Raw genomic sequence first — 23361 nt, forward strand, 5'->3', positions numbered from 1 at the left:
TATAGGTATTCATAGTAGTCTTTAATAATTCTTTGTATTTCTCTGGAGTCTGTGATCTTTCCGTTCTCATTTCTGATTCTGTTGATTTGTGTTGATTCTCTTTTTCTCTTAATACGTTTGGCTAGAGGCTTATCAATTTTGTTTATTTTCCCAAAGAACCAGCTCTTGGTTTCGTTGATTTTTGCTATTGTTTTATTCTTCTCAATTTTGTTTATTTCTTCTCTGATCTTTATTATGTCCCTCCTTCTGCTGACATTAGGCCTCATTTGTTCTTCTTTTTCCATTTTCGATAATTGTGATGTTAGACTATTCATTTGGGATTGTTCTTGCTTCTTCAAGTGTGCCTGGATCGCTATATACTTTCCTCTTAAGACTGCTTTCGCTGCGTCCCACAGAAGTTGGGGCTTTGTGTTGTTGTTGTCATTTGTTTCTATATATTCCTTGATCTCTATTTTTATTTGTTCGTTCATCCATTGATTATTTAGAAGCATGTTGTTAAGCCTCCATGTGTTTGTGAGCCTTTTTGTTTTCTTTGTAGAATTTATTTCTAGTTTTATACCTTTGTGGTCTGAAAAATTGGTTGGTAGAATTTCAATATTTTGGAATTTACTGAAGCTCTTTTTGTGGGCTAGTATGTGGTCTATTCTGGAGAACGTTCCATGTGCACTTGAGAAGAATGTATATCCTGTTGCTTTTGGATGTAGAGTTCTATAGATGTCTATTAGGCCCATCTGTTCTACTGTGTTGTTCAGTGCTTCTGTGTCCTTACTTATTTTCTGCCCGGTGGATCTATCCTTTGGGGTGCGTGGTGTGTTGAAGTCTCCTAGAATGAATGCATTGCAGTCTATTTCCCCCTTTAGTTCTGTTAGTATTTGTTTCACATATGCTGGTGCTCCTGTGTTGGGTGCATATATATTTAGAATGGTGATATCCTCTTGTTGGACTGAGTCCTTTATCATTATGTAGTGTCCTTCTTTATCTCTTGTTACTTTCTTTGTTTTGAAGTCTATTTTGTCTGATATTAGTACTGCAACCCCTGCTTTCTTCTCACTGTTGTTTGCCTGAAATATGTTTTTCCATCCCTTGACTTTTAGTCTGTGCATGTCTTTGGGTTTGAGGTGAGTTTCTTGTAAGCAGCATATAGATGAGTCTTGATTTTTTATCCATTCTGTTACTCTGTGTCTTTTGATTGGTGCATTAAGTCCATTTACATTTAGGGTGACTATTGAGAGATATTTACTTATTGCCATTGCAGGCTTTAAATTCGTGGTTACCAAAGGTTCAAGGTTAGCCTCTTTAGTATCTTACTGCCTAACTTAGCTTGGTTATTGAGCTGTCTGGAGATTCTTTTCATCTCGCCTTTCTTATTCCTTCCCCTCCTTTCTTCATATGTTGGGTGTTTTGTTCTGTGCTCTTTTTAGGAGTGCTCCCATCTAGAGCAGTCCCTGTAAGATGCCCTCCTGTAGAGGTGGTTTGTGGGAAGCAAATTCCCTCAGCTTTTGCTTGTCTGGGAATTGTTTAATCCCGCCATCATATTTAAGTGATCGTTGTGCTGGATACAGTATCCTTGGTTCAAGGCCCTTCTGTTTCATTGTATTAAATAGATCATGCCATTGTCTTCTGGCCTGTAGGGTTTCTGTCGAGAAGTCTGATGATAGCCTGATGGGTTTTCCTTTATAGGTGACGTTTTTCTCTCTAGCTGCCTTTAAAACTCTTTCCTTGTCCTTGATCCTTGCCATTTTAATTATTATGTGTCTTGGTGTTGTCCTCCTTGGATCCTTTCTGTTGGGTGTTCCGTGTATTTCCGTGGTCTGTTCGATTATTTCCTCCCCCAGTTTGGGGAAGTTTTCAGCAATTATTTCTTAAAAGACACTTTCTATCCCTTTTTCTCTCTCTTCTTCTTCTGGTACCCCTATAATATGGATATTGTTCCTTTTGGATTGGTCACACAGTTTTCGTAGTATTGTTTCATTCCTAGAGATCCTTTTATCTCTATGTCAGCTTCTGTGCATTCCTGTTCTCTGGTTTCTGTGCCTTCAGTTGCCTCTTGCATCTTATCCATTCTGCTTATAAATCCTTCCAGGGTTTGTTTCACTTCTGTAATCTCCTTCCTGGCATCTGTGATCTCTCTCCGGACTTCATCCCAGTGCTCTTGCATTTTTCTCTGCATCTCCGTCAGCATGTTCATGATTTTTATTTTGAATTCTTTTTCAGGAAGACTGGTTAGGTCTTTCTCCTTCACAGGTGTTGACTCTGTGATCTTTGCCTGTAGTTTTGCCTTTTCATGGTGATAGAGATAGTTTGCAGAGCTGGTATGAGTGATGGCTGGAAGAGCTTTCCTTCTTGTTGGTTTGTGGCCTTCCTCTCCTGGGAGAACAGTGACCCCTAGTGGCTTGTGCTCGGCAGCTGTGTGCAGACAGGGCTTCTGCTTCCTGCCCGGCTGCTATGGAGTTAATCTCCGCTGTTGCTGTGGGCGTGGCCTGGCTCGGGCAGCTACTCCAAAGTGGTGGAGTCGCGTTGGAGGGGGAGCGGCTGGGAGGCTATTTATCTCCGTAAGGGGCCTCCCTGCTCCCTGCAGCCCAGGGGGTTAGAGTGCCCAGAGATCCCCAGATTTCCTGCCTCTGGACTAAGTGTCCCACCCTGCCCCTTTAAGACTTCCAAAAAGCACTCCCCAAACCAAAACAACAACAGCAACAAAAAAATAAATAAATAAATAAATAAATAAATAATTTTTTTAAAAACGCACGCTTTTTTTTGTCCTCAGGCGCTGGCCTCAGGCACCCGCTCATTGGTCTTCCTGCCCTGTTTCCCTAGTGTTGGGGTCCCAGTTCCTTTAAGACTTCCAAAAGGCACTCGCAAAAAAAAAAAAAAAAAAAACTGCCGCTCCCTTTTCTTTGTTCTCCGGCGTCGGCCTCAGGCACCTGCTCACTGGTCCTGCTGCCCTGTTTCCCTAGTTTCCAGGGCCCTGCGCATGCACTGTGTCTGCGCTCTGGTGCGGATGGCTGGGGCTGGGTGTTCAGCCATCCTGGGCTCCCTCTCCCTCCTGCTCCAACTCCTCTCCTCCTGCCTGGAGTTGGGGGGAGGGGCGCTCGGGTCCCGTGCAGCCGGGGCTTGTATCTTACCCCCTTCCCGAGGCGCTGGGTTCTCGCAGGTGTGGATGTGGTCTGGATGTTGTCCTGTGTCCTCTGGTCTCTATTTTAGGAAGAGTTGTCTTTGTTATATTTTCATAGATATATGTGGTTTGGGGAAGAGATTTCCGCTGCTCTACTCACGCCGCCATCTTGGCTCCCCTATCCTTAGATAGTTTTTTGACTACTGGTTCAGTTTCGTTGCTGGTAATTTGTCTGTTTAGATTTTCTGTTTCTTTCTTGGTCAGCCTTACAAGTATATTTTTAAAAGTCTAGTCAGAAGTAGTGAATTTGACACAAACAGGAAAGAGAATATAAATGCTCTGCCTTTATATTATATTATATACTTTACCACTTCCTACCTACTTTTTAGTAGGCAATGCCACATTTCAGAGAACTCTTAAGGTTTCAGTCCAGTAAAAGTAATAAACTCTCTTTCCAAACACCTGCCATGCCAAGTCATTAGACAGACTTACAAGGATGGATGACTGTGGTCACATCCTTTCCACAGTTTGGCCTGGTTGAACAAAGAAGTGGGGATGGGTTTGCTTGTTTTTTCCAGTAACAGGCAATCTCAATCTCGATCCCTCCCCTCTCCATTTTCTTGTGATTGCTCACTTGCCTTCTTTTAAGTAGCTACTTTTAATTTAAAAAGTTGAATTTGAACATTGTCTTTCCCATAGGTAGAATGTGTTGGTTATGAGAACCCTAACTGGATAACTTGGTGAATGTTTATTTCAAGGAATTTCTGCTCCCCTGTTGTGATCTCATCCTCAATTTGATTCCTGTGACTGTCTCCTTGACTTTGATGTGTATGTCATGGTGAAGCTTGTATCAGTCACTATCCTGGACATTTAAGAATAAATCTAGTCAATTCCCAAAGCCTTTCTTCTTTTGAAGTTGCTTTGCAGTTAATTCAGGTGATAGTTTTACTTGCTTTTAGGATCCTTTCAGCAATTTTACATCAGACCGGATGATACATTAATGAATATATACAGAACATTCCATCCCAAAACAGCAGAATACACATCCATCTCAAACACATGGAATATTTTCCAGGATGGATTGCATCTTAGGCCACAAAACAAGTCTCAATAAATTTAAGACATTGAAATCATATCAAGTATCTTTTGCAACCAATGGTGTGAAACTAGGTATCAGTTACAGAAAAAAAAATGGGAAAATCATGAGATGTGTGGAGATTAAACAACATGCTACTGAACAATCAGTCGCTCAGTGAAGAAATCAAAGGAGAAATTTAAAAAAGTACCTTGAGACAAATGAAAATGGGAAATACAACATACCAAGATTTTTGGGGTATGGGAAAAACAGTACTAGGAGGGAAGAATATAGTGAAAGAGGGACCACCTCAAGAAACAAGAAAAATCTCAAACAATCTAGCTTATACCTAATGGAACTAGAAAAAAGAGTAAATGAAGTCCATAGTTAGTAGGAGGAAGGAAATGACAAAGATCATAGTGGAAATAAATGAAATAGAAACTAACAAGATAATAAAAAAGATAAATGAAACTAAGAGCTGGTTCTTTGAAATGATAAAAACCAACAAACCGTTAGCTAGACTCACCAAGAAAAAAAGGGAAAGGGTTTGAATAAAATTAGATGTGAAAGAGAAATTACCACTGATACCACAGTTATGATAACATAATAAAGACCGTATATGACAAACCCACGCCAGTATCATACTCAGTAGTGAAAAGCTGGAAGCTTTTTCTTTAAAATCAGGAACAAGACAAGGATGCCCACTCTCACCATTTTTATTCAACACAATATTTGATGCTCTAACCAGAGCAATTAGGCAAGAAAATAAAAGACATCCAAATTGGAAAGGAAGAAGTAAAACTGTCAGTATTTGTGGATAACATGATTTTATATGTAGAAAACTCTGAAGACTCCACCCCAAAACTGTTAGAGCTAATAAATAAATTCAATAAAGTTACAGGGTACAAAAATCAGTATACAGAAATATGTTGCATTTCCATACACTAGTAACAAGCTAGCAGAAAAATTAAGAATACAATCCCCACGTAAAGTTGCATCAGAGAGAATAAAATACCTAGCAATAAATCCAGTCAAAGAGGTGAAAGACCTGTGTACTGAAAACTGTTAGCCATTGATGAAAGCAATTGAAGACAGAAATAAATGGGAAGATAGTCTGCTGTCATGGATTGGAAGAATTAATGTTGTTAAACTGTCCATACTATCCAAAGCAATCCCTATCAAAATTCCAATGACATTTTTGAAATAGAAATGGAGCAGACAATCCTAAACTTTGTACAAAATCATAAAAGATCCTGAATAATCAAAGCAATCTTAAGACAGAGAAAGAAAGTCAAAGTGACTTTTTAAATCACTGAGCTCTACAGACTTCATGAGAGCAAGGACTTGATCTGGGTTAGTCACCTCTAAATCTCCATACTCCAGAGCAATGCCAGGCACATGGATGCATAGCAGATATTTATTGAATGAATGAAGGCATGGCTGAATATTTACATTAAACTTATATGGGTTTTCTTAATTTTGCATTGGACTTTTAAAAACCATTTAAATTTATGTTCTCTAAGAAATAGCCAGAAATTGCATTTTTAAAGAAAATATCTGATTATACATAATCTCTTCCTCCTTGGCTTTTGCTTTCATATAAAAAAATTAATTAAAAGACCAAGTTCTCTCTTTATTTCTTCTTAAAATTCTTGAAATTCTGTAGCCTCCCAGAATTTTTCTCTAAGGCTAATATTGAAATTATTAAACACATTAGACTGAAAAGCCAGTGATTGTTCTTTTATCTTGATGAAAGCTAAGTATTTTGTATATTTTAGGTCTAATAAAAGTAGCTATTCTGACCAGGGAAAGGAAATATAAAGGGCTGGAAATAATTGACTTATGATCAATTGGTAGATAGGTAATTAGACAATTTGGACAATTAGAAAATCTTGATTGGAACCAATTCATGTTATCCCTTATTATTAACCAGCAAATAATTCAGCTAGTTTAGTACCAATATAAATGTATATGTTTATTATTATTTAGCCTTGTCTTCACTCTGTTTTGCTAAGTTTATAAATAGCTAGTTGGGAGGGAAAGCACAGCTGTTTAGTAAGGTTTGCATGCATTTCCCATTGATTTTTTTGTAATTTCTATCATGAGGCAAAATATTTTTTTCCCAACTGGCAACTGTGTGATTTCCTGTTAGGAACTGATTTGGCTTACTAGGTTTAGAGAAACACAAACTATTCCCATGGAATAGTCATAAAGATTGAATTCATTAATTGGCAATGAGCTATTTGGTGTTTCTAAAAAGACTGTGAAGTTTTGATACACACATATATTCTTATAAAAGAACAGTTTAAAATTAAAGTTTTATGTACAAAGTATTGTGTTATTTATATTAATAACAGCACAAATAAGCAACGTAACTCTCCAAATTTGGGAAAATTTTTATTTAAATAATCTACATCGAGAACTATATTAAGTGCTTCACATATGCCATTAGATTTCTAGAATAAATGTCCAAAGTAAGTACAGTCAGCCCTACTTTATGATCAAGAAGCTGAATCCCTAGAGGTTAAGTCACTTTTCCAAGGCCATAGCCCTGGTAAACAGCTGAGTCAGGGTCACAGTGATCTTTCCCTTAAACCACTGGACAGATGAGGACACGGCCAAGCAGACCGGAGGCCATAAAGTGGCCTAAGAAGCAGCAACATGGAAACATGCCAGTGAGAAGTGGGACAGTGGGATATAAAATTGCCACATGTGTTGCAATTACAACTTACTTAACTGTTTGAATAAAAAGATCAGAGTGAAATATTGTAAAGATGTTAGTGCTTGTATTAGACTGGTGGGATTTGGGGTAGTTTTCCTTTATGTCTAAAATATTTGTAGTTGTGGATAAGTTACTTTCAAGTTAAACTATTGTTAAAGAAGAGTGACTAGCATCATTTTGGTGGCCTATCAGAATCCCTAAAAATCATAATGTTTTTGGTATGCTTCTGAAAGACTGCATGATTATTTAAGCTTGTATTAATTTTGTTTTAAAAATTCAGATCATCAAGTTACTGGATGGAAAACGATCTCAAACTGTGGGAATCTTGATATCAAGTCTGCATTTAGAGATGAAAGATATCCAGCAGGGTAAGTCTTGTCTATCATTTCCACCTCTCCCCCTCACCAACTTTTAAATTTTTAGCATTTCATTGTGAAACATTTCAAATATACAAAAAATTAGCATGTCACAGTAAATTCCATGTACCCAATACCCACTGGAAAACCATCAACTCACTCTTGTTTCATCTGCAGAACTCTCCCTCTGTCAATGACATTATTATGAAACAAATCTCAGACATTTGATAATTCATCTCTTAAAAATGTTGGTAGCCAATAAAAGATAAGGATACTTTCCAAGCATAACTCCAGTGCCATTATCATGTGTTTAAAACATTTATAATAATTCCTCAATGTCATCAAATATGTACTTCCAGTTCCCTGTATGTACTTCCAGTTCCCTGACTGTCCATGTAGTCACTAATTTATCCATTTGTTTACACTTAATTTGAACAAAGATCCAAACAAATTTCATGCATTATCTTTGGTGTGTCTTGCAGGTTTCTTTTAATCTAGAGGTTTGTACCCTCCATCTTTTTTTTTTTTTTTGTCCTTTGTAATTGATTTTTTTGAAGAGAGCAGATCATTTGTCCTGAGAAGTTTCTCATATTTTAGATTTTGCTGATGTCACTGCCATGATTTTATTTATTATGTTTTTCTGCCCCGTATGGTTCCTGTAAACTCTGTTTGGTCTAGAGACTTAGTCTGAGTGTGGAAGACTACTTTATAAATGCTATTGTATATTTATCAAGAAGTACATAATTGCCAGTCGGCTCTTTATGATGTTACTTGGCAAAGATCTTTGTCTAGATTCATTATATCATTAGGAGTTTGCAAAATGATGACATATTAATTCCATCATTTCTTCATCATTAGCTGGAATACTTCTATGGAGAAACACTTTTCCTTTTGCATCCACTTGGCTATATCATTGTTTCTGAATCCCTTCTTTTTCTTCAAATGACACTATTTCAACTTGGTTATTTTTGGCTCAATTTGCAATAAGCCATTTAAAGAGAGGAAATTCTACTTGCATATATTTTTCTTAGTCCCTAGAAAAGTAGACCAAGAACCATCTTACCTTTTTAAAATCTGTGTCTTGCATGAAAACAATACTCCCCTTCCTAGTGATCAATTAAGTGAAAGTTTTTATTTTGACATACCCCTAATAATATTTTCTGAGTAGTAATACAGTCTTTCATAGAGGATTTCAGTAGAATTTGGCATGGGTTTCACAGTGGAAGCATGCTCAAACCACACTGCCCTTCAGATTTTAGTCTGTGTTGCCTCAAACTTATTTTACTCTGGTGTACGACAGGAGACTTCCATAGGTCCCAAACTGAAAGAGTTTCATACGCGACTCTTGCTTTCAAAGGAGCTTCATTAAGGCCTTAAAATTTTGCCTTATTGCAAAGATTAAAAATTCCACATCAAACTAAAAATATCCTAAATTAGATGAGTTACAAAAAAATAAGCTGTTTTACTCTTTCAGCTTCATAGTGGAACTTAATATATACATGTGCATGGTAAATCTCAGAAAATCTTGATTTGAATTCGGGGCACAGGGCAGCTAAAAAGGTCTACCATTGAAATGAGAAAGGAATTCCTCAATTGTAATGGCAGAGTCTTGTCCTTAACATCATCACTCTTCAGAAGCCTGGTGAAAAGCCAAGTGTGCTTGGTTTCATCACCACAATGTGTAGCACTGTGAACATGAGTCCTCACCACGACAGCAGCACCTTAGACTTCACTCAGTTCCTTTTTAGACATGTCCTGCTGCACCATATCAGATTGCCATATGGATAAGAGTATTTCCAGCTGTGTGATGTTCCCGTTACCAGTGCAGGACAAGAAACCTTCCCATGGCACTGCAGCCTTGTTGGACTGAATGTTCATTGTGAGTTGGATAAGAGAATAGTTCGCCCAGACCTTTTCTGGTATTCTGTTCTGGACAAGAGCGTGCTTACATGAATCAGAAGTGAGCCTACACTTTAACATTGTAGCATCCCAGACTTGTAGGACTTGTGGCCACCATGTTCATTCCTTCCCCTGCTTCAGGTTCCTCCATTACCCACCAGAGTCAGCTCCCAAGTTTGAAGTTCTAAAAAACCATCTCCACTCCCTGTCTTTGTCTGGTTATGCATTCCAGATGGATATGGCAATATCACCCAAGCTTAATTTTTCTGTAAAATTGTTTGACTGACACTGGCATCTGAAGGTCGCATAGGAGCCTGAGCTGTGTCAGTTATATTTCATTCTGAGTCTCTGTCTGGTCGTGAAAGGAATGTACTTGGCCTTATGTTGTTATCCTGATGAAAGAACTCCCTGGGCTGATGTTGGCCTAAAACATTTGTTTTAGTGAGGGGGGCTACAGTGGGGTCTAACTGTGACAGGCCAGTTGGAGCAAGGCAGGGTCACAGAGCATGTCAACACTGGTGAAATGACCACAGCTCAGAGACTGTTCTTCAGCCTTCTGATCATATATTCTTCTTCATCAGTGCACAGAGACAGATGCACTAACTTGCACTTACCAGACTCACAGGGGACTAATGTATAAACCAAAAAGTTTCTGTATTCACTTAGAGAAAAGAATGTTTTTCTTTTATAACATATTTATCATATGTTCATTGTACCTCCCTATCCCTTTGTCTCTACTTGGCATTATATACTTGTTTATACTGTTTTCCCCCTTGCTGAGATTACAGCTTGGTCACCTTGATAATAGTTTTGGGTATTTCTGTCCAGTCACCTCCCACAAATGTATAATCCAGTTTTTACTGATTCAGATCTTAACAAGCAATCTCATTTTCCTCATCTTTGTTGTCCACTAGACACTGCCTGTAATGTATTTTCAAGAAGTGGGACTTCGGGGTTCCAGACCTCAAGTCTTACAGATAACAAGCAGCAGAGTCAGTGGTTGTCCCTTTATGTAATGCTGCATTTCTTTGCTAAGAATTTATCTGTGAATTAAGCATCGTTGACAACTAATTGGGCTAATGTATCATATATGAGTCATTCAATAAATGTTTTTTTGCATTTAATTTGATTAAAAAAATAGACCAAACCGTAGCCAAATGGAACCACAGTGTCATGTATTCCATTCCAGTGCATTCAGGCAAGACTCCCTTTCCTCCTGCCTGACTGCCTCCCTCCCTGCTTCCCTGTAAATGTCTAGTGAATGCCAGCTCTGTACCAGGCACCATGACTACCACAATGAGTAAGATCCAGACTTTAACATTCTCAAGAGTTCATGGGATGGTAGGAGAGATGTAGAAAGCAGCCCAAGATTACGACAGGGTTGCCCATGGAGTAACAGATAGTGGTATCCTGACAACTCCTGTGAAACTTAAGATGCGTCTTAGAGGATGAAATGGTGGTTGCCACACAGGGAAGGAGCTTTTCCAATTGAGGAAAGAAGGCCTGCGTAAAGGAGGCACAGCTAGAGTATATAGCTTACATGTGAGTGCAGGTCGTTTCAGGGCATAGGGCTGGAAAGGCAGGGGGCATCCAGGCTAACAATGGCCCTGAGGATCATCGCACTCAGTTTGGTCATTGTCCCATCATAACAGGGAGACAACGTTTTTAGCGTAGCGGTGCTGTGATCTGGTTTTGGGTGTGAAAGTATCTCTCGGGCTGTGGAAGGCTGGCTTCCACAGCCTCGTGTGCTCTGCCCACAGCCTGTGTCTCCTACTTCTCTTGGCTGTGCTTTCTTGCCCTCACACTACACAATAACCACAATGGTCCTCTTTGGTTTCTTAAAAAGGCCAAATTATTTCCTTCTTCTGCATGTTTGAATGTTGGGCACATTTTGAATGAACAGACACTGATCAATCCCTCTGAGATGCTTTTGTTTATAGCCTTTTCTTTTCCAGGTTCCAGCTTAAATGTCACCTCAAAGAGGCCCTTCTAGACCTCCCCTCCTTAATTTGAATTACCCTAAATTAATTCTCTTATATTATACACAGCATGGAATATTTACTTGTTCATCTCCTTATGTTTTTGTTTATACTTACCTTCAGAATATAAGCTCCAAGACAGAGATTGCTCACTGCTGTGTCTCTGGCAACTTGTACTATGCCTGGCACCCAGGTGATAATCTTCAGTGTCTGTTGAATGAATAAACAAAAGTAATTCTGAAGGTGGATAAATCTGTTAGAAAGGGATTGCAATTGTTGATAATATATGACAAAGGCTGGAAGTAAGGCCATGGCTGTAGAAATATAGAAGAGGAGACCTTGTGCAAGGAGAGAGAATTGCCACAGTTAGCCACATCAGATGCAAGCAGTGATAGGGAAGAAACTTACATGTACATTGGGTTTCTGCCTTCAACAAGAATATGTATATTGGTGCCAAAAACATAAACTGGAATGATAGGAGAAAAACCACAGGTAGAAGCAGAAAGTTTTCTGATTCTAAAATCAATTCTCTTGTGAATGATTTGAGTCTGAGATGGCTGGAGACATTTAAGCCAAAGTGCTCAATGAGTGTCTGAAAATTCTAGCCTAATGCTAAGGAGATAGGGCTAGATTAGAGATATACATCCCCCAAGTGGTAACCACCTTTATCTGTTTCTGTCTACCCAAAATGGTGTTGGACATTTTTAGGAGAAAGCCATATTGCTGTATGACTGAAGGTTACAGCACTGCATGATTAAAGGCAAGGCCTTGGTTGTGGAGGAAGGATATTTTCAAGAGATGGACCATGGACCATGATACCCACGGAATTTGTATTTGGTTCAGGAGAGACTCCAAATAAGTGATTTACATCTTGCTGGTTTTCCATCTGCTTAACTGGGTGACTTGTATTTAAAAGCAATTTGGCATCCTTGTACACAGTGACTGCCTACATGATTGCAAATTAGTGTTTTCATTCCACGTTAGTGATTTCCTCTTATCCTTTTCCCAGAGGAGATGGAAAATTGCTGTAGACTATTCTTGATATAAACCTCTGTATGCATTGCAACAGACTCAGTGCCAGGAACCTCCTGGCATTCATTTGGAATTTCCCATACACTCAGAATTCATATTTATAATACTTAATCTTAACATCAAAATAAAACATTTTTCACTTCAGTCCCTACTAGCCCAGAATCTCATTTTGGGAGTTCAGCTGCATCAAAGATTATCTATCTGTTTAGGAATCTCAAATCAAAATGTAACAGGATGCCAGTTAGGTATATGCCCAGCATCTAAAACCTGGATCTGAAAACACCCGCTGAACTTTGTTCCCTTTTGCCTAATAATTTCTATAATTCTCTGTCAAGGATTATGCTGGTTGTTGAAAACATAATGAGTTTGACCAGGCATGTGGAATTCACCAGAAATCATCTAGGACTTTCCTGAGGAACACTGTAATTCTGGCCTAGAAGACCCTATACTCCAAAGTAATTAGTCTCCAAAATTCTTATTGCACACCCCTACCAGTAAAAAGTTTGCTATTGTGTTTCTCAAGCTAGGTTTTCTGAAACATGTACATTATGTAAATGTATGACAGAACCAATATTCACATAAAACATACGCAAAAATATGAATTAAAATGAGACCAATAATAATTTTAAATATCTACTAATTTTGATGGCTTTGGGCTCTCGCAAGCTAATACTTCAAGACTCAGTATATAAATAGTGAGGTTCATTATTAACAATAGTGGATTCAAGCCCACATTTCAAGTAGTCTCATGATAAATTTGATTATAATTTATGGGGGTAAATGTCTTGGCAAATCTGATTTGACTGTCATTTTTAACTCATTCCCTGACAAGGAAGAACTTGTACCAGCAATCTTGGTGTCTGCTCTGCCATTTTTCTTTTGTCGATTATCTTTAATCTGGGATTTCTCTGCAGGAATCTTTTGAATCTAACTTGTTTATTTTGTCAAGTTTAATTTAGTTAAAACCAGTAAAAAAAAATTTCATAAAAATTAAACTTTATATTACCTAGAATCAGAAAACTTCATTTAATTGGGCCTTCAAAATCACAATATGTTGGAAGCATAAGAACGAGAGAGGACGCCATGTATGAAGTTCACCCACCACAGGCGGTGTGTGATCATGACCTGATGACATTAAACAGAGGTGCCAAGGTTCTTAAATACCGTCTTATTAAATATTGGTCAAGTTTTGGGTTTTTTTTTTAAAGTCTTTAAATGAATGTAAACAGGAGTTCTAATACTTCCTTTTTCTTTTCCACCTTTTTCTTCCTCCCACTGGGTCAATGACACCTGAGCAGCAGGGTTCCCACCCACTCCTTTCTAAACCATTATACCTTCCTTCACTCAGAGCTGAGTCCAGAAAGCAGAGGGTGGCATTTCTTTGTACTTTACCTTCAGGCAACTGGCTGCAACCATCCAATCTGCCTGGAATGTAATTTTGGCTTAAAAGAGCCAGAACTAATGGAAGAACAGAAGCAGCTTAACCCAAACTGTTCCTCATTCCACTGCCCTAAGGAGAAGAGAGTGAATGAGGGCGGGGAAGTTCTGTGAATTCTGTGCCCGTGTCCTTCTTTGAGAGTTGAACCGTGGACAATTTTAATCGTGCCTATAAAATGGCACCTAGGTGCCTCCAGGCTTAGTGCATGCCTGGACTTAGGCGAACATCGGGATTTTTGCTTCATAAAATGGAAGTAACTTTGAGCTTTTGGTATAGATTAGAAAGTGTCCCTTTGGTCTTGTCATTTCTTCCACCTCCCAGCCAGCTCCTGTTTACTGTGTCGCTTACACTTGCCTCTTGTTTACATCAAATCCTGAATTAAGGTCTCCACCAACTAACATGACACATTAGCAGGCATTTGGCAATGGAAGATAATAGTATAAAACATACTCCCTTGGTACTTGTTATTCTCTGTGTCTGGAGGCAGTTTTTGTTTGGATTTCTTCATTTTTTGGTGCCTTTGCTTCCCTTTTTAGTCAGTGCTGGCATGCAGTGTAAAATTGCAATTGTTAGCACCTTTTCCTAAAAATTAAACTTTATATTACCCTAGATTAAATTTTCATTCTATACTTATATTTCTTTTCTTTTAAGATAATGCCTTTTAAAGTTCCAGGTTTCTATTTTTTTAGAAATTCTTTTTCTTTGACTTTGCAATGCTGATTATTTTGAATAACTGCAAATAGTTAACAAAGATTGAGGTTTGATCGTTTTGTTATATAAAGACACTATATTAGAATTGAATTAAATATTAGTGGTAATTAAATACCAGTGAAGTTATAGATGTGTATACTACACAATGAAATTTTCATAGCTTGGCCTCTATATGGTTCCCACTGGGAGACTGCTGATTGATGTAAAAAGCATATGATGCTGTTTAGAGACCAAGGTTTCTATATAGGCTATTGTGTGTAGTTGATCCACTGGTTTTTTTCTTTTTTTTTTTTTTCAGTGGTGAGGATTTTAGGTGGAGTGATTATTTATAACCTAACACTTTCAGAAGATAAAAGAAGTACAGTCACAGTCTGGTAAATTTGATTTGAGCTTGGGAATTGAGCTTGGGAAATCAGGCTGTGTGAGTCCCTGCCTTAGTTTTACCATCTGTAAAACTAGGAATAGCAAAGGCACTGGCCTCATAAGATTAAATGTAAGACACTTAGAACAATGCCTGGCACACAGGAAGCTCCCCAAAATGCCAGCTATTAATGTCCTCGCCCTCTGTAATAGTGGCTAGAGGTTCCTTTAAGCTGCTTAATAATTGATGCCCTGAGCACTTCATTTGGAAGCTCGCATAGAGCCAGGCTCCGCCCTACCGTATCTGCACAGGTGTGCCTGGGCTGATTGGAGGTGGGACCCAGCGGCCAGAAGGGAAGAAGCGAGGCATACTGAGGAAGGGTATAGAAGCGCTATGAACACTGTGAAAAGACTTGGGGAGAAGGCTCTCCCACCTCCACATTTCTTTGGCCTGGGTCCTTCTTTTCACCTCTTGCCCAGTGTTACCATGAACTCGGTCTTCGCTCTCAGTGGTGGCGTTGGTGGGAGGGGAGGCTGTGGGGAGATATTCTCACTCTGCTTTCCTCAGCTCTCAGATTCTACCCCTGCCTGGTCCCATGAACTCACATTGTCGCCTTTTCTTTGGTAGAGGTCAGGGGAATTGTTTGTGGGCGTTTGTGGGCGGAGGATAGGTTACCCAAAAGTTTGAAAAACCCAAAGTCTTCTTTGTTACTTTCCCCATTCCTTATAAATTGAGTATTTATCAAGGCTCCCAAATATCCATCATTTGGGCAAAACAGCTATGAGTTTTATACTGGCTAATGAAAGTTAACATTGTTGACAAAGTCATTTCTGTTAACAGAGTCAAGTAAGTCCATTAATCTTTGCTTTCTTGAGCTGAGAATAAATCTAGTCGTCCATTGCAGACGATTTTTGAGCACCCACTGTGCACAAGATGTCTTGTCAGCTCCTTATGGAATACAAAGAAGCATGAAATGGGCTACATAGAGGTTATTTTTAAAACCAACCCCAGGCAGAGCCTGGTAAACCAACCCAACCCTATCTGTCTGCAACATCTGCCACACCTTGGATGACCAGATTTACTTTGGCTAATCTAACAGACTAAGGAGTGTGCCGCTTCTACCTCAGCCCTCCATGTGCTTCTTGCCCAAAGATGCTCCTTCAGTCAAAAAGAACAGCTCTTAAGGAATTGCTTGGTTTTTACTAATGAGAAGCCCTTCTAACAGCAAATGCAGTCATTCTTTGTTTATTTGGCATGGTAGGCCTGGGGATAGAGAAGTGCTCAGGGTTTAAAATGTCTGGAGGGCTGAGAGAGCTCCTGCATATTCTCTGTACCAACCGTCTTGTGAACAGCCATCTCTAAGCTGGACAGGGAATTTACCTATGGTGTAAGACCCTGACCCTGGGTATGTGCCTGAAGCAGGCACATCGTTTTTATGTGAGCCTGTTAGCTTGAATTTGTGATACTGATCTGCTTTTTGTCCCTGCTGATGGTTATTATATCTTAATGGGGGAAACACTACTCTAATGATCCCTGTGTATATAATTCTCAGAGTACAGAGCAGGCACCAGAGGACCACATAAAAATGTTTGCCTCAATTTCCCTGTGAAAAAGGAGCCTAGAAACCAGACTTGACCAAGTAACAGATTTTTAAAGGTAAAGGAACCCAATAAAATTACCAGCTTTTCACAGCGTGTGTCTACTTCCTTTTGACATATTGTGAGGTGTAGGTGAAATATTCTAAGTGAACTGACAGTGTGAGTGGGGATAACTAAGGAGAGGGAGAGATAAAAGTAAAACCCACAAGCGGTGATTGATATTGCAGTAGCAGTGAGTTGTTTGGGTCTCCCCTTTGTGGTTCTGACACTTCACCTTTCCAGCACCATGTGCAGGAGTGTTGGTATAATGAGCCTTATGTAGATGGGAACCAAAGCTAGGATTACTTGGAATTACTGTATCAGGGCTTTGTGTAAGCTAGTATTTGTTTATTCAACTTACAAGTTAAAAAGGGGTGTGTGTGTGGGTGAGTGTGTGAGAGAAAAAGAGAGCCAGAGAAAGAGAGTATGTTTTTAAAGCATAAAATGGAAGGAGCTACCTGGTCCTAGATAACTCCAAAAATATTTTAATCAATGACTGATTTGTTTCTACATTGTATTCATCAGTTAACTAATTAAACGGGTTCATGTGATGCTTATAAGTTTGATAAGTGCCTTCCAGAATTGATTCTCTAGTACACTGTCCCAGTACTTGGAGAATAAATGATCAGGTACTGATTCTGGCCCTATGTAGGAACTTAAACTGTTTTTAGTGAATAGGAGGCACAATTATGCCATGAATGACTATTCTCTGAGGAGCCCTAGGACTTTTTATTCTCTCCTTTTTTTTTCCTACCTTTTAGACCTTTAACCAATAACCTTCCTTGGTCACTCTGTAGGATAGAAATAATTTAATTTACTTACTCCTGGGCTCAACCAGGTGATCTCTTCATAGTGCTTCTTCCAACTCTGAATTATATTTTACCTTTTTGTTTTATTTTTAAGATCCTTACATGAAGAGGAGAAACCTCACTGGAATACCTGGCCCTAAATTAATTTCTCTGTTTACTTCTTCCTTGAGCAGTCATTTTCCTCTACCTCACTGCATCCCTAGGTCCTGGGGGAAGACCAACAAGCTGTCCAGCTCTTAAGCTCCTCTGCCTGTTTCCATGGGGGGCCCAAAGCTTGTCCCCCGAACAGGTGTAAAGCCTTAGAGTAGCTGTAACTTCAGTTTCCTCAGTCCTAGAGCTGGTAGTTGATACTATTCTGTTGTGTCTTTCTCTGTCCTTTTCTTTTTGTCCACAGCATTCAGCTTTTTGCTACCTCTTGCCCACTGGAATAGTTTCTAAATAAGTCTTTCCAAATTTTGACCTATGCTATGTAATAAGACTCTGTCCAATTTGCTCCCTTACTCATGACTGCTCAATGCCTCCCTGCTGTGTATCAAGTGCATTACAGGCTCTTCACCATGACATTCAGCATTCCACAAGCTCTTGCTCCAAACTGTATTTAATTAATGCTATCTTCAAGCCAGAATTGAACTACCTACCATTGCCTGTGCATCCCATGACCCTTTCTGCATCTGCTGCTTTTACTTGGAATGTCCACATCCTTCTAGTTGATGTTCAATAGCGCTTGTCATAAATTTGCACATTGTCATTGCTTGGAATGAATTTGGCTTAATTAATGGAGATTAGTAACTGAGTGTTTCAGGTGTTTACCTGAAACCAGATAACAGTTGAATTTTTACTCACAACCATTTCCCCTAAGATGATACTGCTATTTAAACATTTTAAGGTTAAGAATGAGGGAAAAGGTATTTTCCTTATTCTTTCCATAAAAATGAGAAAATTCATTTGTTAAACTTAATTATTTTTTTATATGGAATATTCAGGCAAGCAGTGTATACTGAGTGTGTGGGTGGGGACATGCTTTTGCAACTCTGCAGACTAAAACTTGATTTTTTTATCAGGGACAAATGGGGGTGGGCAAATGACCTTAATTTAGACACCCACCCGTCGTGTTTTCATCTGTCAAAATCCTATCCCCTTTTAAAGCCTCTGTGTTTTCTTTTGCAAGGCTCCATGTTCTCTTTATCAAGAAACTTCCCAGACACCCAGCAGAAAAGGACTCCCTCGTTGGGATTCCTGTAGCATGTATCTCATCCACAGACATAAATTTGCAGTCTAGAGGGAAACTGTTATATAGAGACCATAGTGCAGGTTCTTAAAATAGACTGTCTCTACCCTCTATAAAATCTGAGTGTAGTGCCACGGAGGAGGAAGAAAGTGAGGACTTAATGGTGTGCAGATCAAGCAGTGAAACCTTTCACCTGGACCTTGGAGGATGAGGTATGGGAAGGGAGGAAGCCATGGCATGCTCAGACACAGGAAGCTGGCCAGTACAGCCGGAGCCCAGCATGCACGGGAGAAGTGGAAGTCATAGAAGATGAGACTGGAAATGTAGTCTGGGGCCAAGGAAAGAGTGAGCTTAATAACTAGGCCAAGCGTTTGGACTTCACTCAATCTTTAAAGGAAAGACATCTGAGGTTTTTTTAAACATCAAAGTAAAATTTGAGACCTGTGTTTTAAAACAATAACTTTGGTGGTATGATGAAAGGTGGATGGGTGGGAATGATGGAAATTAGAGATAAAAATTAGATCAACATTCTGAATGGACCCAAAGGTATCCTGTATTTCCCTTAAGACACTTGATACATTATTTTTTGTAATTAGAGTTATTTGTGCATATACTTTTCCTATTAATAATACTTCCTGAAGTTGTGCCTCGAATAGTGTTTTAAAAGAATGAAAGGGTTTAAGAGCAATGACTGCTCTCTGAAACACTCAAGAACTCTGGAAAGTTTCATTTATAGCACAAACTACTAAGTAGTTGCTGTCTTCTTTCTCTAATTCTTTCCAGATGTTAAAGGAGATAAGGCATTAACAAGCATTCAAACACATTAGCAATGTGTATATTTAAAATCATAAGTCATAGTTCATTGGTACCATTTTGAGTTCAGGCCATGCTCTATGTGCACACATATTATCACACTTAATATTGGCAGTTAGTGGTATTAAACCCATTTTACAGATACGCTGAGGCTCAGACAATTTAACCTGCCAGGATCACGTAGTAAGTTTTCCCCCTCCATGATAGTTATGTTGGTCTTTTTCTGTACCTCGGGCTCGTTCCTTCCTCAGAAAAAGAAATTCCCTTTTGCAGTTACCTCTCCCTGCAGTGCTCCTCTCCCAGACATTCACAGACTGACATCTTCAGCTCTTAGCTTAAATGTCACCTCCCTGAAGAAGCCTTCATCCATCATCCTATCGAATGTTTCTCATTTCTTTACCTTCTTCATAGTATACCATTACTTGAAACTATTTACTTGTTTATTTTCTGACCTCTAAGCTAGAATATAATTTTCATGAGAACAAGTGCTTTGCACATCTTATGCACTCTTGCTTTATATAATCACAGCATTTTTAGAACAGTTTCTAGAACTTAATACACATTCAGCAAACATTTCGTCAAGGGATGGATGCATGAGTGCATAAATGTCCCCAGAGCCCATGCTTGTTCTTGGGTCCCGTCCTCCCTAGGTGTTTTCTTTCTGCTCCTAGCACGCTGGTGGGGATCCAACTGACCATATCACCTGGTCAACTGTGTCTCAGTACCCAGACTGGTTAATTTTTAAAAATGAAATATTTATTTGCTAGGAATAAAAGTCCACAGTTCATTTTCTTGCTCATAAGTTAAGATTATTTGATTATATCTAAGCTTGTAGTACATATATATGCCAAAGATGTATGATTAGTTTAGAAGCACACCTTCCTGATATATTATTTTTAGGCTTATACCATTTCTTACTGCATTCCTGCTGGCTGGTTTTTGTAGGAGAATATTGGAGTTTACATAAAATAAACGTTCCTGGGCACTTTTTGCTTTTTAAAGCACTGAACATGTAAAATTGCATGCTCTATCTAATAAATGAGTGAATTCATGTCATCCCCACTCAAAAAATAACAATGCTGGGAGGGTAAATTCTTTCATTCTTTCCTCAAACTACATTTTTCTTTTGTGGTTTTAGATTGGCCTTTTCAGAAGGGTAATTTTCCTTTGTCTTGGTGGAATCTGAAATGACTGACTTTGTCACTAGCATGTTAACCTCTTCTTTTCTCACCACCCCACATATCTATGAATAGCTTGCTGATTAACTCCTAAATTAGAGAAGGTGGCCTGCAAAGGAATTTTAAGTACATTTCTTGGTGTTTGTGAACTTACATGATTTTAGCTCAGTTAATTGATTTTGTTAAAATTGTATAAAGGGGTTCATATGATTCTAAATTATAGAAGAACCTGCCCTTTACCTTGAACCCTACCCCGTCCAAAAACTGTGCTATAATGCCAATGAATAGAATAATGGTTGAGGAGCAAAATTTTAAGGTATTCTAAATATCACTGGTTGGTTTAATAAAATTAATTAGCCTGCCACAGAGAAAATTTACTAGCATGCTGGTTAATTTCACAATGTAAAGTCACAGAAGGGAGGTAAGGTTGAGAGAACAAACCTTATTAGTTTTGAATAATTATTTAAAGATGTGGAGCTGCCTATTTCAAACACTTTGATTGCCAAATCCATTAAGACTTTACAGTCTCAATGTTTGTATCCCAGTGTATACGGGAAGGAATCTACTAGATGGAGCCATAAGCATATTAGTTTACAGCTAAATGACTTACTTAAGATAGAGAACAAGTAGAATCTGAACAAAATCATGGGAATGAGAATTTGCCTTAAGACTCGCTCATGGGAGGTTTCCATAATCTTAATTTGCCACTGATGCAATTATTGCTTTTTCTTGTCTTTTTAATCCAAACAAGATGTTAGCAGTGGCCATGGAAAGGTGCCTGAAATCACATGCCTGAATTCATTTAATTTGCCAACATTGTCTTTTTTCTCTCCCTCTTCCTGGTAATGGGCAAGAGTCAGTTCTGGTGCATTAGGCACTAAATCTCTTCAATTACCAGCCGGGAAGAAAGACTTAAAATTGTGCTTCAAACCTACAAACTGATTTAGTTTTAAAGCACAAACACTTCTCCCGTGGAGCCTAAATTAAACTGCAGAAAGGATGCAGAGCTTGACGAATTAAACCAGGCAGGGCCAAGGCTCAGGCCAGCAGTGGGAGCCATCTTAGTTTTTTCAATGGGGCCCCTGGAGCAGGAGGAAAGGGAGCAGGAACGTGCTGACAGACACAACTTGTGTAAGAAATGCAAGATCGTATTGCTTGGAAGCTAAATGGGGAGTGAATGTTAGTGTGGGGAGTTTAATCAAACCCCTTACCCTTTTTTTCTCTTTCTTTTTGGGTGCTTGGCAGCCATTTTCAATGTGGATGACTCTGTGGTAGATCTGGAGACCCTGGCGGCCTTATATGAAAATGTAAGTACCAAAGACCCACAGAACTAGTTTCCAGATTTTCATATCCTTCCTAACTAAAAAAACCTTTAAGGTCTCAAAAGTGGTTACTTGGGACTCCTAGCACCCCAAAAATCCCTGAGTCATTCCCTTTCTTTGGTAGTAGGGATTTTTGACATAGCAGGAAGAGATCATTGCGCAGAAATGCAAACTTAGATGAGAGTAAGCATGAGAAGAGCATCAGGCTCTGACGCCCACTGTGTTATCTGGGTTAGGTGAGTTCACACCTGCAGAGAGGGCAGTTCAAGGTGAAGACCACTTCTGTGCCACGGAACCCAGCCCTGTGGCTTGCTATCAGAGTGAATGAAGGCAGCTACTGGCTTAATGGGGGTGTCTTCCTCTGGGGAATGCCAGCGCTAGTACAGCCTGTATGATTACTCTTAGCTACCTGAGCTCATGGCATTAAGTGTAAAACGTAGTACAGAATGGTTGTATTTGTTTTGGATTTAGAGCCAGATAGTCTTGGGTTTGAGGTTCCCCTCTCCTATTGACTGCTGAGTGACTTTGGACCAATTAAACCCCTTAGGCCTATTTGATATCAGTACAATGGGCATTATAATGGACTTTACCTAACTTTCTGTGAGTATTAAAAGAGAATTTAATACATGTAACAGTAGCAATGTATTTTGAAAATAAACAGCACTATACACATAGATGGTCTTTAAATTTAGGTTATCTGTGGAAATGACCAGCAAAAACTGGCAGGCTGTCCTGCAAAAATGACACAGGAGAGTCAGAATTCCATAATTGTTAACTGTTCTGGGTCACTGACTCTGTTAGGATGTGAGAACATAGATGAACCAGATTGTCTTTACTGAAGTAATGGTATTTCCCAGGAAACTGCCTGTAGTTCTTATAGTATGCGATGGTCAACAAGCTCAAAAAATTATTCATTTCAGTATTATGTTCCCTGGGACCTTAAGTATCTTACAGAAAATTTCCATAGTTTGATAATCTAACCTGGTGGGATTGCCAGTTCCCCCACCTATTTTTAATGTCTTTTATATACATCAGGAATTGTTTAGTACCACTGGGTGGGAATTTCTCACAATTCCGTCCATAAGGCTTTCATTAATAGACAAGAAGGTGTGCACATAGACCAGGCCTTGGGAGCTCACAGTATATTTGAGTACCTGGAGGGTAGTGTGGTGTCAGAGGAGAGAGATTCCAAGTCAAGCCCTTTACCAGGTACTCAGAGTAATTTTGGTGGAGTCATCTAAGATGAAAATACAATAATTGATGTTGAAGGACTCTGTAAAATGCAAAGGAACTCCTAGATGCTTTTTACTATTACCATGGGCTCGGAACTGTGCACATGGTCGGTCGGTACTGTTAGCTCACAGTGGAAGTAAGCTGCACACAATTGAAAGAGTTGGATAAATTGAGAAAGTATGTGACTATATGCCACAAGAAATGGTACAAAGAATGCTTATAAAATTCATAAAAAGAGAAGATGGTAACTAGAAATAAAAAAGTCAAGAGCCTACATCAGTGAGGAGGGCTCTTCTGAGGGTCAGGAAGAAAAAAGCTAAGCACAACCTGACAGATACCTGCTTACAGGGGACCCAAAGGTAGCAATCAAATATCCTGGCTTCTGTGTTCAGCTAGGGTCACTTGTTATGACCATTTGTATTAGACAGTGATTCTCAAATCAGTCTGATGCTCAGA

General features: G+C 39.1%; 1 protein-coding gene across 2 annotated transcripts in view; it reads left to right on the plus strand.

Annotated features, from left to right (window-relative positions):
• FMN1 (formin 1) overlaps positions 1-23361 on the plus strand; it is a 368992-nt gene that overhangs the window by 210106 nt on the left and 135525 nt on the right. For both annotated transcript variants that reach the window (XM_036887569.2, XM_036887570.2), the window contains 2 exons: positions 7190-7277; positions 21596-21657. In XM_036887569.2, coding sequence (XP_036743464.2) covers positions 7190-7277; positions 21596-21657 — 150 coding nt within the window. The remainder of the gene's footprint in view (positions 1-7189; positions 7278-21595; positions 21658-23361) is intronic.

Source organism: Manis pentadactyla, chromosome 11 (assembly GCF_030020395.1).
Source record: "Manis pentadactyla isolate mManPen7 chromosome 11, mManPen7.hap1, whole genome shotgun sequence".
Lineage (NCBI taxonomy): Eukaryota > Metazoa > Chordata > Mammalia > Pholidota > Manidae > Manis > Manis pentadactyla.